Here is a 15,792-nt window from a genome sequence, read left to right as displayed (position 1 = left end):
GGATAGGTGTGGGAAAGGCAGAAGTGGGCTAGGCCACTGGCTAGTGCCTGTCCCAAGACAAAGCCAAAGCTAGGAGCAGGATTGGTCACATCTGGCCTCCTTGCTACTCACCTCACTTCAGCATTTAAGGTGTCTGCTGGGCATCTTCCTTGTCCCCTGTGCAATGAGGGGGATGAGCCAGCCTACTTCTAGTGGCATTAGCTGGCAGCTGGGGAAGTCCCCACCTGCTGACCCCCTGCCAGCTGCCAGGGCCGACAAGGGAAGGGATCTGCCAGCTGGCACCCAGAGGGAGGGAGGGAGGGGGCTTCTGGTAAGGCTGCGCGAGGGGCACCTGTCATCCCAAAGCCAGGGTGTCACCATGCCCTATAATTGGGCCTGTGTGTGTGTGATGAGGCCCTGCAGCTGGGACAGCTCTGCCTGCCTGCACCCCTGCCTGCCCCCTGTTCTGCCCCACCTGAGCCTTGTTTTGCAGAGGATTTGGGATTGCATGGAGGAGCAGGAAGCCTGGGCTGGCAAGCCCTAAGGTACTCCCATCCCACAGGGAGGCAGCTCAGCTCACAGGTAGTCAAGAGACAAGCACAAGTAGCCCACCTCCATCCAGCCCTGGGGAGCCTCTGTAGGAGAGAGTGACCCTGTGAGGCAGCTGGGGGGCTGTTTCCTCCTGCTGGCACACCTCAGCTCCTGTCTGTGCTCTGAGCCAGGTTGGCTTGCCCTAGAACTGGGTCCTGCCCCACTGTGGGGACACTGGTCCCAGAGAGCTGGGACCATTGCATCCAGGCTGCAATGTCCTTTTGGAGTGTGAGCAAAGAGCACGATGCACTGACAGCAAGTTCTGCTCTGAACTACTATGAAAAGTTTCACCATCCAGCACTCCACTGTCATTTTTGTGGAACTTTTCTGCTTCCAGCTATACCTCATATGACCTCAAAGGAAGCTGGGGAAAACATTCACTTCCTACAAGCTCTACCCAGGAAGAAATATACCTCTTTTGGTCGTCTTCCAGCATCCAGAGTTCCAGGCTGCTTTCATTTCCACCAGCTCCACAGTTAACTCCATCCTATCCAAGTGGATCCTCTTTCCCCTTCCCAGCCTCTACAAGACACCCTTCTTTAAGAGCAGTGCTCCCCTCCCTCTTTCTTACCTAGTGCTGCCCCATGCGTTAAGGCAGCGTTAAGACACCCGTGCAAAGAAAGAGGCAAGTTTTTTAAAGTCCTAGGGAATGTGGATGTCTCCAGCCCCACAACAAGACCTGCCCTGATGGTGCTGCTCCCCAGGCTGGGCAAGCAGCGTGACCTGGGCTTGGCTCTGCACCAGACCATGGTGAGCAGAGGGAGGATGCAGACCTCAAGACACCTCCCAGACCACAGGTCTAACAGATCTGTTTATTCCTGGAGAGCACAGTGAGCAGGGTGAGGAAGCAGAGCTGCCAGGCAGGCAGCAGTGGTTATTGCTGCAGGTGCATCCTCCAGTGACAACAGGGGGATGCTTCTGGGGGAAGCAAACTGCCTGCCTGCCTCTACAGGGCAGGGGACGGGCCCTCGCCCACTGCCAGGCTGGAGCCACCCCATTACCCCAGAAGAAGGTGAGGGGACTGGAGTAGCACAGAGAAGTGCAAATATGTTGGCACTGCAGTCCATCCGCCCTGGGCAAAAGACCCCAAGATAAGAGGAGTGTTACAGTGTGGAGGATGAGGGATTGGGAGAAAAAACCCAACTTTGTGCTGAAGACCCCCCTAAAACACCACCCCCTGCTCTCTGGAGGAAGGCATTGCCTCTTGGGTGCTGTACCCCCTAGCCCTGCTGTGGGCCACGACCAAGGGCAGCAGATGTCCCAGGAGCTCCCAGGGATGGGAGGGGAGGCCAGGCTGCTGTGACAGTGATGGCATAGCTGTACCTACGCGGACAAGAGGAGCTTCAGCTGCTGCACTACAGGGTCACATGACAGAGGAGCCCCAAAACATTCAGTGCTGGAGTTGCAGGGCTTGACCCAGTGGTGGGCATAGGCAGGGGCATGGGGGTGGAAGGGATGTGTTGAAGGCCACGCAGAAAAGAGCCAACAGGCTCCACGCTTTGGTCGCGCTTAGTGGTGGTAAGTATGGTGCAAGGGCTTCATGATATTGAGTATGGCCATTCCTCCTCCCAGAAGGCCACTCTGGCTCCCTCAGGAACCTGCTGCCAGAACAAGGCAATACGTGCTGATGCTCCCAGGTGTGGGTGCAGAGATAGGCAATGTGTGCTGGAGGGGATGGGTCAGCACTAGAGCAAGCGATACGAGTGTCCTTCCCCTCATGCCCCAGCAGCTGCCTCTCCCTGCTCTGCAGCTGGCCCCCAGCCTGCCACTGTGCAGGGATTCACAGGTACCCCATGCTGCTCGCCCTCCTCCTGTTCTGGGCTGAGAGCAAGGAAGGGGGAGTGGAAAGAAGCCCAGCCCGGAAGAGGAGAAGGGAATCCCCTGCCTGCCTTGACCCCCTGTCCACTGGAGAAGATGGTGTGAGGCTTGCTGGAGGCAGGGATAGTGGCTCAGCCGTGGGATGGAGCAAGGGAGGAAGAGTATCCTGTATCCATGGATCCAAGGGGAGGCACTTGGAGTGGTCCTGGCCCATTGGGGTGTCCCAGCTGCAGCGGATCTCTTGTAACTCCTAGCCACACATCGTCAGCAGCAGCCACTGGGAAGGAGAGGGAGAAGGGATGAGCAGGGTGCATTTTTGGCATGTCCTCATGAGTCAACTTTAACAGCCCTCCAAGAAACACAGAGCCTGCAGCAGTCCTGTTGACTCATCTTGATCTTTTATGGATTCTTTCCCTACCCAGGGGGCTGGAGGGCTTTCTACCACCCACCCCGGGTGCCCGATTCACCCTAATGCCACGTCCCCTTGTTTCCCACCCCAGCATTCACTGAGCTGAACTCTCACCTCAGAAAGGTTCATGACAGCAGTGCCAGTGCCTTCAGAGTCCATGCTACGGAAGAACCCTGCAGGGACACAAGCAAAGTGAGCAATACATCTCTTTGTTCCTGCCCTCCCTGCCCCAGGGCCATCACTCACTGAACATGGTCTCCAGCTTCAGGAGGCAGCAGACAAAGTTGTCGAAGTCCACACCCATGTCATTGTCTGCATATCGGGCCACCACCACCTGATGCAGCTTGTTGTTCAGCTTGAAACCTGCAAGGCAGAGAGCAGTCAGGCCCCGAGGGAGGCAGGAGAGCAGGGTGTAGTTGTGAAAATCCATGCACCTACACAAAAGGTCCACCAACGCACCCAAGGAAGGGCACTGTGTCCAGCCTCAATAGAAAGAGGGAATGCTCCCCCTGCAGCCATATATGACTAGTTAAGTCACTGATCCACCCCAGGCCTCTGCTTTGCCAGGATGGGATTGTGCAGGTCAGAGGGGACAGAGGCTGGACCATCTTGCGTGCATCTCTAACTGTGAGGCTCCAACACTTGGCACAGCTGTGATGCAGAAAGCCTGGTGCATACATGGGCCACATCTCACTACAACAGGTTGGCTTCAGGCAGGCAATATAGGCTGGTTACACTCTTCTCCTGCTATTTGGGACACGACTCTGACAGCAGACGCCTGCTCCCCAGCCCATTCCCATCCTTCTCCAGACCTACCGGCTGACTCCAGAGCCATGCGCATCTCATAGGAGCTCATGGTGCCTGACTTATCCAGGTCGTACTGGCGAAAGATCGTCTGCAAAAACATCACAGAGGACATGAAGTGAAGGCTCTCCTGTGGTCTCCAGGCTGGCTGTCCCCACTGCTTGCTGCCCCAGGAGGAGTGCTACCCCTTCGCAGTGCACCATGTCCCCTCTCCTCCTCACCAGCCAGCTCCGGATCTTGTTCCACAGGATCTGGAACTCCACCAGCCCAAGGCGTGCGCTGCCATCTTTCTAGGGAGCAGAGGGTCAAGGAGGTCAAAGCAGCCAAGAAAGGGGGGAGTACAAAGGCAAAGCTACCAGATCCCAGCCACACAAGGTGAGAAAAGGCTGGACACACTTTTGGCCTGCCCAATTTTTTCCCCCAGCCTTCCCCTCTATCCTGCCAAATCAGCAAAGTAAGAGCCTGCAACCCAGCAAGGAAAGGGTAACACTTGAACTAGCAGCCATGCCATTTCCTGGGAGCAGCTGTGCTGCTGCTGTAGGAAGCACACTGCTGTGCTGTCCTTGGTCCAAAGCTGGGTTGGCCTGCAGCAAAAAGGAATGTTATAGGGCCAGGCTGGAGAAGGGCTCAGAGGTGCTCCTGGCCTGACACCACAGCTGCATGTCCTTGTACAAGCTGGACATTGGCCATGGCTCCTGTCACTTGACTCATCCACAACAGCTGGACAGGATGGTTTGGAGGAAATAAGCCAAATAGTCCTTGTTCCCTTTGAGGAGTGCCTCAAAGCCTGGGTGGCACAACAGCACATCAGGCTAGGGAGCCCATGGGAAGTGAAACACAAGAACTTCCTCCTGGAGGTGAAAGTAGAAGGCATGGGGTGGGACTGTGCTGGGCTTTTGGTGGCAGAGCCAGGGCCCAAGCAGGCAGCGGAAGTGCCCAAAAAACCTGCTGCTAAAGTCGAACAGTATAGGGCAGGTGGCCCTGAAGCCATAAGGACTCCTTCCTTTCCTCCCCCAGTTAAACAGCTGTGGCACTGCTGGAGAGCCAAGCCCCAGCTCCAAGAGACAAATCTTGTTTCTTGCAGGCTGAGCACCACGAAAACTGGCCCTGGCCCACAGCACCAAGAGGATACATCCATCAGGTTGACCATGTTGCGGCAGGAGTCCAGGCTGAACCCATCTGTTTTCAGATCTTTGTCTGAGGAGAAAGGAGGAGGCTGAGCACATGCATTAAAACCCAACCTGCTGAGCAAGCCTGGGCTGCAGGGAGCAAGGGGTAGGAAGAGTAGTGCTTACGCCTAGAGATGACTCTGTTCAGAATAGTCCGAAGCTCAAAGACGCTGATTTCCATGTCCTGGAGCAGAAGCAGAGTTAGCATCACCCTTTGCCTGCTGTCCACCCCACTTGTGGCCATTGTCCCCCTCCTCCCTAAACATCTCTGCCTTAGTCACAAAACATGAGGATACCATTACATTTCTTGTACACTCAGAAGAGTTTTGGTCACAGCTGGATGCTCTTCCCCAAATCTGCCCCTGTCACACCATCCCTGCAAGCTGGGCTGAGCCACAGTCAAGATGGATCTGTCTGCAGGATGGGACTGAATGAGCGTGGGGTGGGCTGGAGCTCCCACTGTGAGGGGTTTGGTCCTGTCCCCTCCCCTCCCCAAAAGGGCCTTCCAGAGCCTGGCACAGCCGTACCCACCTCCCCTGCCAGCTGCTGGAACATGTTCTTGAAGCTGTCCTCTATGTCATCCTCAGTTATTTCCTCCTGGGGTGATGCAAACCAGAAAGAAGAGGTTAATGGTCAAACCCAGGCCAAACAACAGGCTCAGTAAATGCCAGCTGGAATGGAAGTTCTTCTTTGTTCTCATCATCTTTGTTAATTCCCAAATCCCCATCACCCCAACCTTGCCAGCCCCTCTCCAGCCACACTGACATCCCAGACTCAGCCACCCCCTCCCAAGTGCCGGAGCCTCAGCACAAGCCAATCCAAAGTAGTGGCTCCTACCTCATCTGCCAGATCTGCTGAGATCTCCTCATCCAGCTCCCTGGGGCAGAAAAGGGAAAACAAAGTGATGAGCAGGGTCCCCAGCCAGCAGGCTGCCTGCAGTGGGGAACGTCCCACTGCTCACAGACACGGGGTGTCCCTCCCCGGCCAGGACTCACGCTGTGTCCGACTGCTTCTCGGTGAAGACCCGCAGGACGAAGTCGGCCTCCTTGTGTGGTTCGAAGGTGGAGGGCACGATGATGTACTCACCCGGGGGCAGCCGGATCTGGTTGCTCACCTCCCGCAGGTTGATGAAGGTCTCCGACCGTGCCCGGGACTGGTTTCTCAGGAAGAAGTCTTTCTTCAAGTGCACATTCTGCATGCCCTGGGCCTGGGGGAAGGAATGTGCTTGTGGACAATGGGAAGCAACCACAGGGAGTGGCGGGACCAGAACCAGCCTCATCAGGTACAACAGCCCTGCCCTGCCCATCCAGTAGGAGCCATCCCTCCCTCCCACATGGAGGTGTCCAGCACCCACTAGCACCCTAGCCACGGCCAGTGCTGTGGGAGCTCCCATGCCACTGGATACATCAACCCATTTTTTCCCAGTCTTGTGCTTCCCTCCAGGATGGGGTAGGCTGTGACAGCTCAGGACGTACCTCCTCAGGAACCTGCAGATAGGAGGGAAAAGGGAAAAAATCAGAATCCCAGTACCTGCCCCATCCCTTACAGCTGCATGGAGGACAGGATGGGGGACATTAGCCCACAGCTGGCCAAAGCTGGTGGAAAAGATTTTCTTGAGGACTGGGGTTGAGGTGGCACTGGCAGGGCTGAGCCTGTCCTAAGGAAGAAGCCTTGGGGCGGGCAGGGGTTACCTCATAGACGGCAAAGCCGATGGTGTGCATGTCACCTCCCACCCGCCGCTCCCGCCGCCGGTGCTTCTGCATCAGAGCCACCAGGAAGCTGCAGGCCACCTCATCGTCCCCAGGGTCATCATCTTCTTCCAGCAACTTGATCTTAAACTGGGGGTTGATCCAGAATGTGGCTGGGAGGAAGGGGATGTGTGGATGAGACCCCTGGTTTCATCAAGCTGCCAAGAGCAGAGATGTGGAGGCCAGAGGTACCTGGGTGATTCCTGCAGCCCCCGGCAGTGCTCCCCCGGCGCCACGTGCCCTCGAACACCTGTGTGTGCCATCGGCTGAGCTCATCCTTGGTGAGGGCATCCGGGGTCAGGTTGCAGATCTCGAGCCTGGAGAACTCCCTCATGAAGTCCCGGAAAGACATCCTGTGGGAGACAAGTAGGGGCTGAGGCCAGGGCACTGCTCTGGGGAGGGAGGAGAGCGCAAGCAGCTCTGGACCCAGCTAACATTTTATGAGAATGAAGTGACAGTAAAATCTTTTACCCTTAACAGTTATAGCTTATTTAAAGCCTCGTGTTGGGATTGTGTAAGGGATATTTACTCTTCCTGGATGTTTATTTTGGATTTAGTTGGCCTGAATTTCCTTCAAGGGAGGAAAATTATTAACTCGATCAGATGGGAAAATGCTGGCAAGCTCTCCAGTGTTGGAAAGCCAGCTCATAAAGGTAGGTCATGCGCTTCAGGTGAAGCATGACGGCAAGATCTCTCCCCAGTTTCTCTGCTCTTCCCTAGACTGGCTGCTGATAGAGAGCAGCACTTTGCTCCAGCACTCACCAGAACTCTCCATCCTCCATTTTCAGCTGCAGCTCTTCCCTCTCATCAGGGTCAATGTTGTTCCACTCAGAGGAACTGGAATAGCAAAACAGAGACAATTAGACAGGGACTCCTGAGAGCAATTCATAGCTGGCCCTCAACTCCTCTCTTTCTGATGTGAAGGGCTCTGAACACTGTCAGCGTCCCCTCAGCATTGCCCCATGCTTGGCTGCTGTGTGTGCAGTGCTTGCTGGCCTGACAGAGTGAGACTGCCATCCCTTCTGTCCTGCTTACCCATCACTCCAGGCTCCAGTCCACTCCACCTGACCCCAGGGGTTCCTGATGCGGATGAGTTGTTCCTGCTGACCCCGATAGTTCACCTGCCAGACACCAGACACAGGAGGTAGAGCCAATGCCACTGGCCAGGCTGCTATTGCTATTAAAAGTCTAATCTAGGTGACTCACATCTCTGAAGGCTGTGACAGAATAGGCATGGCCCTTCACCAGCTTCTTGAAGGTCACTGCTTCCATATCAAAGGCGCTTGTGATCTGAAGAGAACGTGTAATGCTTAAGTCAATGGGGCTGAATTAATGTAGTCTTATCCCTACCCCTTCCCTCCACTGTGTGTAGAATTCTTGCTTTGAACTGTTCCAAGCCAAGAGAAGTAGCAGGTAGCAGCTCCCTGTGCGCCAAGGCTGCTGGTTGTGGACAATTTAAAGACAGTTTCTTTAGCAGAGGTCCTTGAAGATCCATCAAGGAACCACCCAAATTTCAGAATTTAAAAACCCTGCTCCAAGTAATTTGCTGATGGAAAACATAGCCAGAGTCATAGGCAGTCCCTTGTCCTGCACTTGAGATGAACAATCCCGCACCATCCAAAGGAGCCCATTCACAGCAACTGGGCTGCAGCACCACGTTTTGTGCCGCGGGGCTGCCGCACTGGCTCTGGAAAGGGTGCTGTGGTAAGAGGATGAAGAAATGACCTCCCACCCAGTATCCCAGCGAGGGGACTGCTGATACAGCCTTGGACTGTGAGGCCTCACTTTGGCCAGCGTTGTGGCAGAGCCCTGTCTCATCCCGGCACGTCACTTACGTCGATGGAACAGCCCAGCAGGGAGCCCCTCTCCAGCGCCTTGCGGATGATGTGGCCCATGTTGCGCGGTGGCCGTTTCAGGTCGTACATCTCTGCCACACCGCCCGTGAAGTCCTCAAAGCCCTCGGTGGTGCTGCCCCCCGAGAGCGACTCGTAGCAGCCGTTCAGCCTGAGGGGTGTGTGAGGAGACAGGGAGGTAGCACATGGCAGCTGCCCAGGCACACAGCACAAGCGGGGCCAGCCACAGAAGAGACTCCCTTCCCTCCTCCCCGCACAGTGAGGAGACTCCCTTCCCTCCACACCCCCTACATGCCCACCCGCCCATGTGCCCACCATGGGAATACCCACTTGGCATAGGCCTTCTCCAGCAGAGCACTCCAGAACTCAGTGCACTCCGCCGAGTGGACAAACAGAAGTTCCCCGTCCTTGGTGGGCAGCAGGTCATCTACCACCACGTCCACCCACTCACCAAACTGCCAGATCTGGGGGGTGAGGAGACAGTGGGGTGAGCTCAGAGCATCGCATGGGTTGCTCATCCCTACCCCGGAGGGATGGCCTTAACCCACTACCCTCACTTCCACCACAGCCCACCAGTTGTGGAGGGCCAAAAGCTCCCAGCCCACCTGGAAGTGAAAGATGCCAGCATAGTCCTCCTGGAAGCTCTGTCCATGGGGCACCACGCGGTGCAGGAGCTCCTCGTTGAGCGTGAGGGAGCCAATGGCAGCCAGCAGCCAGCAGTCACCTGGGGAAGGAGAGGAAGCTGGTATGAGTACCCATCCCCTCCCTAGCTGGGAGGGTGGGTGATGGATGTGTAGGAGCCCATGGTGTGCTCTCCTTGCAAATGTTTGGGGCAACCCAGCTCAAAAAGTCCGTGGTAAAAACAGAGAAGGTCCAGCAAACAGAACTCAGGGATCCAGGCTTGCTCAGCCTGCCCACAGAGAGAAGTATTAGCTCAAGGCAACAGGGAATGTTCCTCCCTCACCAAGAGCCTGTGTCCAGATCACCACACACAGTCAGCACCAACAGCCCCCTTCTGCAGCTATTTATCTGGACCCTCCTGGAACTCATTCATATGACTGCCCTCTATATCTCAGCAAGTTTTGCAGAACTTACACTTTGCATGTAAAAAGCTATTTTTGCAAGCAAGCAGTTTCATGCTGCTGCTGCAGCTTCTCAAATTGCAGGCAGTGCCACCACACTTTTCCTTCCGAGTGATCTTAACCACAAGTGCTGCTCCAAGCCAGAACTGTGCTTTAAATGCTTCGCCTTGATTCTCTTTTCTCTTTTGCCTTTGAAGCCTTTCACACCTTAGCCTTGAGCCTGGGTAACCTGTAACTGGGTTGCAGTTTGACAAAACGCCATTTCCCAAGTTTTTAATGACCAAGTGAACATTACCACAGTCCCCTGGGCTGTTATGGACTCCAGTTGCCACCTCAAGTTTGTCCTAATTACTGGATATATTAAATGTAGTCACCCCTGAAAACAGCATGCTAAATGTGCTAAGGTATACAGTGCTCCCAGTCAAGCCCTACTTGCTCCCAATCAGGACAACACTGTCTGGTACTAAGATATGTTTCTGATGACCACAAAATCCCAGTTGTGGTTCAACTCGGCAGTCCTACCCAGCCCATTAACACTTCTCTCCTTGCCTCAGTGCCATCACTTTGGGAGACACTTCTGGAGAAAAGACAAATCATCACTTGTACACCTCTCAATTTCCTTCTGCCACACCACATTGCTTCACAAGCAGTTTGTCACCACCACCACCATCTCAGTTTGTTACTGTCATGCAGCTGCCATCCCTCACCATTTACCAAAGCAGGGAGCTCTTTGGAACAGCTCCTGGAATTGTTTTCAGCATGTGTCAGGCATGGATGCACCCAGAATCTCCACTGATCTCAGCATCGTCAAGCTGTGCACGCATCAACTCCTTTTTGTGGAGCTTTAACCTAGAGCTACCAGGAGGCACAGGATGCCCCCTGACTTGCAGTTCCATCTCATTGAGTGGAAAGGGCCACCCAACCCTCCCCAGTTACAACTGTCTGGACCAAGGTCCAGGGACAAAGCTTCAACACTCACCCAGAGCCCCCTGGCAGATGTCTGTCCGAGTGGCACCACCAACAATGAACTGAGGGTCATCCACTAATTCCTGCAGAAGGACAGAATCAGATGCTGCTGCTGGATCTTGGCAAGGCCTGGGCTTTTGCAGGGCTGGCACCCACTGCAGCTCTCACTCGAGAGAAATGGTGTATGGTCCTTGTGAAGTGTACCCCACCTGCCCTCTGCTAGGGAAGGCTGCTTGACTGCAACCCCAAGGCCATCATGGTAAGGCAAGGCAAGATCTGCTAAATCCAGGGGAGGACAAGGCTGGATGACATTCCCCTTGCCCTCATGGCACCAGGGGATATGCAGTCTCAAAAGCCCCAGCTACTGAGGGTGACACATCCATGCCACAACACCTAGAAGCAACAATACAACCCACAGTTCTGAAGCCCACAGTCTGCTGCCCAGAGGAAGCAGTGCCTGCTAGACACAATGCTCTTCTGAGCAGACACTCATGGGGAACAGCCCTGGGCGCTTGGGAAAGTGGCTCTTCAGCACTCCAGGGACTTTGAGCACTGAGGGGTCTGAGCACTGAGCCGGTCTGCAGCTCAGCACACCACATCAGTGCAGACGTGCAGGACAGGGATGCCAGCCCTGAGAAGAAGCAAGCCCAGTACTTACCGACGGACGTTTCCACTCCACTCCCCGCGTCTTGCTGGAGTGTGGCCCCAGCTCCTTGAATCCAAGGGCAGTTGGGCCAGCTGGGAATTGGGGATCCCTGAAGAGGGTGCCACTCTCAATGCACTGCTGCTTGAGGGCCTCATAGTCCTGGTTGAGGTACTTGATGGCGTTGTTGTGCTGGCCAAGCCCCTCGGCTCTCAGGCGGTCTCTCTGCAGTCGAGCAGCCATCCCGCCAAAGGGCATCATAGCTGGGCACCAGCACCGCTACCCTCTGCTCCACTCCCTGCAACAGAACAGGCATGGCCATGCTGAGGCTCTCCCCTGGGGATATCAGCCATCCTACAGAGCTAGGCTTGGAGGCTGAATCCCCAATTCCGCACCACTCCCACAGCAGCGACCTTCTCCAGCAGCACTGGCCTGGTGCAGTGAGCCCAGTGACACAAAGAGCACCCCAGGGTGGGCACATCCACCAGGAGACCCTCCCAGACCCCATCCCCAGCAGCAGCCCCGTTCTGAGCCCTGTCCTCCAGCCTGGCCGTTGCAGCCCCGCTGCCTTTAGGGGACACCAAGGGGGCAAAACAGCGCTGAGGGCTGGCTGGGAGGAGGCAGTCCCCCAGCACATAGCTCATGGGTCCCGTCCTGTCCCTGCTACGCCAAAAGGCTATGCCCGGAGGAATTTCAGACGCATTCCAACCTCGTCAGCCTCTCCTCCCGGCGCAGCTTTCCGGGTTCTTCCCTCGTCCCGGCTCCTCCTCACCCGCCTCGGCCGGGAGGGCGTCAGCAGCCGCCCGCAGCTTCTCCCACCCCCAGGGGCCTCTCCCTCTCCTTTTCCCTCTTCTCCGAAAGCCGGCCCGGCTGCCTGAGCACTGAGTCAATAGGGCCGGGTAGGGAGGAGCCCAGCGGGGCGCAGATACCTCTAGCTATGGGGCCAGAGCAGGACAGGGAAGGAAGAGGCGGGACGGCACCCACACACAGGGAGGATGACTCAAGGCTCGTCGACCGCCGGTGGAGCAGCTTGCTGGGAAATACCGGGAAAGGATTTCGGGCTTCAGCGGGGCACCTCGGCACCGGGGAGAGCGAGGCAGGACAGACCGCAGAGCCCCCACGCCGCACCTCTCCCTGTCCTGGCCATCCTCCCGCGGCTTTGACCAGCAGCTCACGGCCAGGAGGTTCGAAGCAGCTTGACACAGCTGCTAGGCATGTCCGACCCCGCAGCCCTGCCCCACCGCGCCCGCTGCGGTGGGCAAGTCCCAGCTCCACTCCCGGTGCCCAGCCGCCCTCAGCCCTGTCCAGGCACCATGGCAGCAGCCAGCTCACACCCACCGCACCGCCCGGGCTGGAAGTGGCCTCTGGGACCCTCTGCTCCAAGCCTCCATGCAAGCAGTGTCACCTGCAGCAGGGCCATGGGGCAGGTGCCACCACCACCACCAGTCCACTGGTATCTGCGGCTCATCCTGCCCCACTCCCCAGCCTGTTTGGGTGGGCTGGTGCCTAATTACTTCAGAGGTTTGTCTTTGTGAGAAAGTGCTGTAGTCCTTGGGTAAATAAGCCAGAAGCCAGCAACCCACTCAGAGCAGCAAACTCGAATGCCAGTGCTGGCCCACTCTCTTCCCAGTACCCTATCCCAAGGGAGCAGGGTACAGCCTGGCTCCAAAGAGGCGGTTTTCCTTGTCCCAAAGTGCTGTGATGACTAAAGGGAAGGCAGACAACAGTGAATAGGGTGCAAGCTCCTGGCACATGCATAAGGCATAAACTTGGCTGCTAACCCATGTGGCTGTCCTAGCCAGAAGCTTTTCAGAAGAAAAAAAAAATCTACTCTTCCCCATCACTCCGCCTGCTCTGGGATGCTCTAAACCCACTACCCTTCTCCAGGGCAGTGCCAGCCCTTCTCTCCTTTATGATGGTCCCAAATTTACAGAGCTCCTCCTGTGTCTCCTGCCCTGCAGCCAGCACCCTGGCATTCTCTCCCAGTGGCAAAGCACTCAGTGTCTGCAGAGCTGGCAGGATGGCTTCTCCAGTCCCAGACACTGCTGAGAACACAGGGGGGAGGAGGGATCCCAAGTACAGCTGCCCACACTGCCTCCAGATCCCACCTCACCACCTCCCCAGCACTCATACCACAACCTGCCAGTGGGCCAGGGAACTTCCCCTACCCCCATAGCCCCTGACAGGTTCCCTGCACCCTTTCCCACCCTACCTACCAGCACGGGACATGGCTGCAGACGTGGGGAGCTCTGTGCAGACACGGGCACCGTATGAGTTATTCTTAGCTCTGTGGCTCAAAATACTCAGGAAGGCTGTGCCCAGTGGCAGACGGAGGTCACGCAAGCGCAGAGCAAAGAAAAGCATTTCAGACCCCAGAATGGGACAGGAACCACATGGGCCTTTAAAGCAACGAGGTCAGCTGCTGACACCTCCCCAGGTTTACGCTGACTGACACTGCAGGTCCTCCACGGTGTGGGAAGGGGTGTGATGAGACAAGCCAAGCCCCCAGGGCAGTTTTCCATCACAGGTGACATCCAGCTACAATGTGATGCTTTCCAGTACTCGAGGCACCCCTGATTCCTCCCAGGTGGGAGCAAAAAGACACACTGGTTCCTGCAGGGTCCCTGACACCTTGTGCACTTTAGCGCATACTGCAAAACTCTTGGGCAGCATCATTGTTGAAGTCCAGCCAAAAATCTTTGCAGAGCTTTGGTTTGCCAGCTGCTCTTGCAAATCAACGGAAGTGGGGAGCTCCCTTCCTCAAAACCAGCCCTGACACACGGCATCCTGCCGCATACTCAGCTCGGGGCAAGGCGTCACAGCCGCCCATGGCATCCCACAGCCGCTCATGGCATCCCATAGTGCTCAAGCAGCTCTCAAGCCCTTTCCAGCCCTCCAGATGGCAAAGATCCCCGTTTCCCACAGGCTCTCCTTCATGTTACCGCATCCCTTTGACGGGATGCGGGCTTGGCTTTGGGGTCGGCAGCGCATCCCGGGAGGCTGCGGTATTCAGTTTACTAGCCGCCCCGATGGGGAAGCCTCTCTCTCTCCGGATGCGTTATCTAATGCAAAAATCCTCGCAGACAGAAAGGGGATGGGAGGGGTAGGCATGCCTAGATAAGCTTAGAAAACAGAGGAAGGAGCCGGGGAGGGGAAGACGGAGGGACCCTCAGCCCTGCCCGCCCTGCGGCGGGCTCCCCCCCGGTGCTTAACCCCACGCTGGGGGTCGGATAAGGGTGAGGATGGGGGGGATGGACTTACGGAAGCTGCCGCCGCCACCGCCCTGCCCGCTTCAGCTCAGCCCGGCCCGGCCCGGCCCAGCCCAGCCCGGCTCAGTACAGCCCCGCGGAAGGTGGAGTTTCGGCGGGCAGGACGTACGAGCAAAGCCGGGAGGGCAGTGGGAGGGGGAATTAAAGGAGCAGTGACAGTTTACAGACACTGGGAGGGGATTATAGATAGAGGCTGATGGTGAGGTTCTGTCTGCTGTCACCCTCTCCCACCTCCCAGGGATGGGCGTGTTCCATCCACCATTGTTCCGAGGAAAGGGGTGGGTGCACACGGAAACCGGGGCTGGAAGGAAAAGAGGAAGCAGTTTTCGCCTAGGAAAGGATTTGCGGGTGACTGCTGCACACCGCCGGCACCACAGCGTAGCTGGGTGAAGCCCTGTGCAGACGACACACTGCACCTTGTCCCCAGGGCTTGTTGACCTTCTAGTGCCACGGCTGAGTACGGTGGTCCCACCGGATATCCCAGGCTGTCGTGTCCTTTCTTTCTTCCCTCATGCCTGGGGGGACCGTGCCCGCACCACCTCAATCGTTAAAGCCCAGATGGTCGCGGTCAACAACGCCACCATCAGCTGTCCCTGCGTGCCCCGGCTGGCAGCCCCCGCCCCATCCCACGACCAGCAGCTGCCCCTCGCTGCTGGGTGCCAGCAGGGCCCTCTCCAGGCAGGTCTTGCTGCCCTGGGGTTTTCCACAGCCACATCGGGGTTGCCCCTGCGTGCCCTGCATGCCCTCCGTGACTCAGGGTGCAGCTATGCTGGGTGGTGCTGTTACCAGCGGGCATGGCAACAACAGGGCTTGGCACCCTCCCCTGGAGCCAACACGGCTTCGCCTGGCATAGCATGGCTCAGCATGGATTGGCACAGCTTGGCCTAGTGTGGCTTAGCCCAGCTTGTCTGATGGCCTGGCCTGGCATGAACAACTCAGCCCAGCAAAGCCCTGTCCCAGGAAAGAAGCTCTGTATTGCCATCTTTTTGGTGCCAGGGCTGAACAGGGTGATGCTAATGGGTGTCACCAGCCCTGGAGCTCCCTCTCCTTCCTGGTGCCTGGGGAGGCTGTGCCCTACAGACTCACTGCAGCAGAGGGCATTGAGCCTGCAGGAGCCCAGGCCTCACAGGGCACCTGCTTTCTGCCTCACCCCACCTTCCCCCAGGGCGTAAATCCTTTCTAAGCAGGGAGCAGTTTGCACATAGGGCCAGGAGCCATGTCCCTTGCCTGAGGGAAGGGCAACCCAAACATTTAAAACCAGCTGTAGCATGGTCCTGCTGCTGCACACACAAGGGACCAGTCCGGTCCTAGCTAGCACTCACTAGAGCTGCCCTATCCCCGTCCAGGGACTCTGTTACAGGCAGCTTGTTCTGCCCACCCTGGTGCAGAGGTGGCCCTGGGGTGCCCTGCTCCGGGTTGTTGCAATGGCTGCTCGATCTTTTTCCCAGCCAGGCTTGCCAC

At 56.9% G+C, this 15,792-nt stretch overlaps 1 protein-coding gene and 1 long non-coding RNA gene across 3 annotated transcripts; one reads left to right on the top strand and one right to left on the bottom strand.

Moving 5' to 3' along the window:
• Positions 1-1,370: 1,370 nt before the first annotated feature.
• On the bottom strand, positions 1,371-14,409 carry CAPN11 (calpain 11). Of its 2 annotated transcripts, none has more exons than XM_066178398.1 (22): positions 14,324-14,409; positions 11,078-11,360; positions 10,433-10,502; positions 8,977-9,095; positions 8,702-8,835; positions 8,354-8,522; positions 7,725-7,808; positions 7,554-7,639; positions 7,281-7,355; positions 6,711-6,871; positions 6,462-6,631; positions 6,246-6,257; positions 5,766-5,977; positions 5,608-5,647; positions 5,302-5,367; positions 4,897-4,954; positions 4,734-4,798; positions 3,823-3,891; positions 3,614-3,692; positions 3,044-3,160; positions 2,912-2,970; positions 1,371-2,665 (listed from the first exon to the last, which is right to left on the bottom strand). In XM_066178398.1, exons 2-22 carry the CDS (start codon positions 11,321-11,323, stop codon positions 2,639-2,641), a joined length of 2,118 nt encoding a protein of 705 aa, XP_066034495.1. In that variant the 5' UTR covers positions 11,324-11,360; positions 14,324-14,409; the 3' UTR covers positions 1,371-2,638. The 2 variants fall into 2 exon arrangements, with proteins under 2 accessions (XP_066034495.1, XP_066034496.1); XM_066178399.1 differs by lacking the exon at positions 14,324-14,409 and adding an exon at positions 13,279-13,337.
• On the top strand, positions 3,514-5,452 carry LOC136286621 (uncharacterized). Its single transcript, XR_010719958.1, has 2 exons — positions 3,514-3,976; positions 4,686-5,452. It is a non-coding gene; the product is annotated as an uncharacterized lncRNA (long non-coding RNA).
• Positions 14,410-15,792: the final 1,383 nt, after the last annotated feature.

Source organism: Chamaea fasciata, unplaced genomic scaffold, assembly GCF_029207755.1.
Source record: "Chamaea fasciata isolate MVZ Bird 193981 ecotype frontalis unplaced genomic scaffold, bChaFas1.0.hap1 SCAF_3, whole genome shotgun sequence".
NCBI classification, from domain to species: Eukaryota; Metazoa; Chordata; class Aves; order Passeriformes; family Sylviidae; genus Chamaea; species Chamaea fasciata.
This window is presented reverse-complemented; position numbering and strand designations above follow the sequence as displayed.

What these genes read in the sequence shown, in the direction of transcription:
- CAPN11 (XM_066178398.1), bottom strand. Translation starts at nt 11,323, where the DNA reads ATGATGCCCTTTGGCGGGATGGCTGCTCGACTGCAGAGAGACCGCCTG. An exon ending in GAACAGAGTCATCTCTAGGC is followed by an intron (nt 4,799 to 4,896) that starts GTAAGCACTACT and finishes CTTTCTCCTCAG; the next exon opens with ACAAAGATCTGAAAACAGAT. An exon ending in CTGTCATGAACCTTTCTGAG is followed by an intron (nt 2,666 to 2,911) that starts GTGAGAGTTCAG and finishes TCTCCTTCCCAG; the next exon opens with TGGCTGCTGCTGACGATGTG.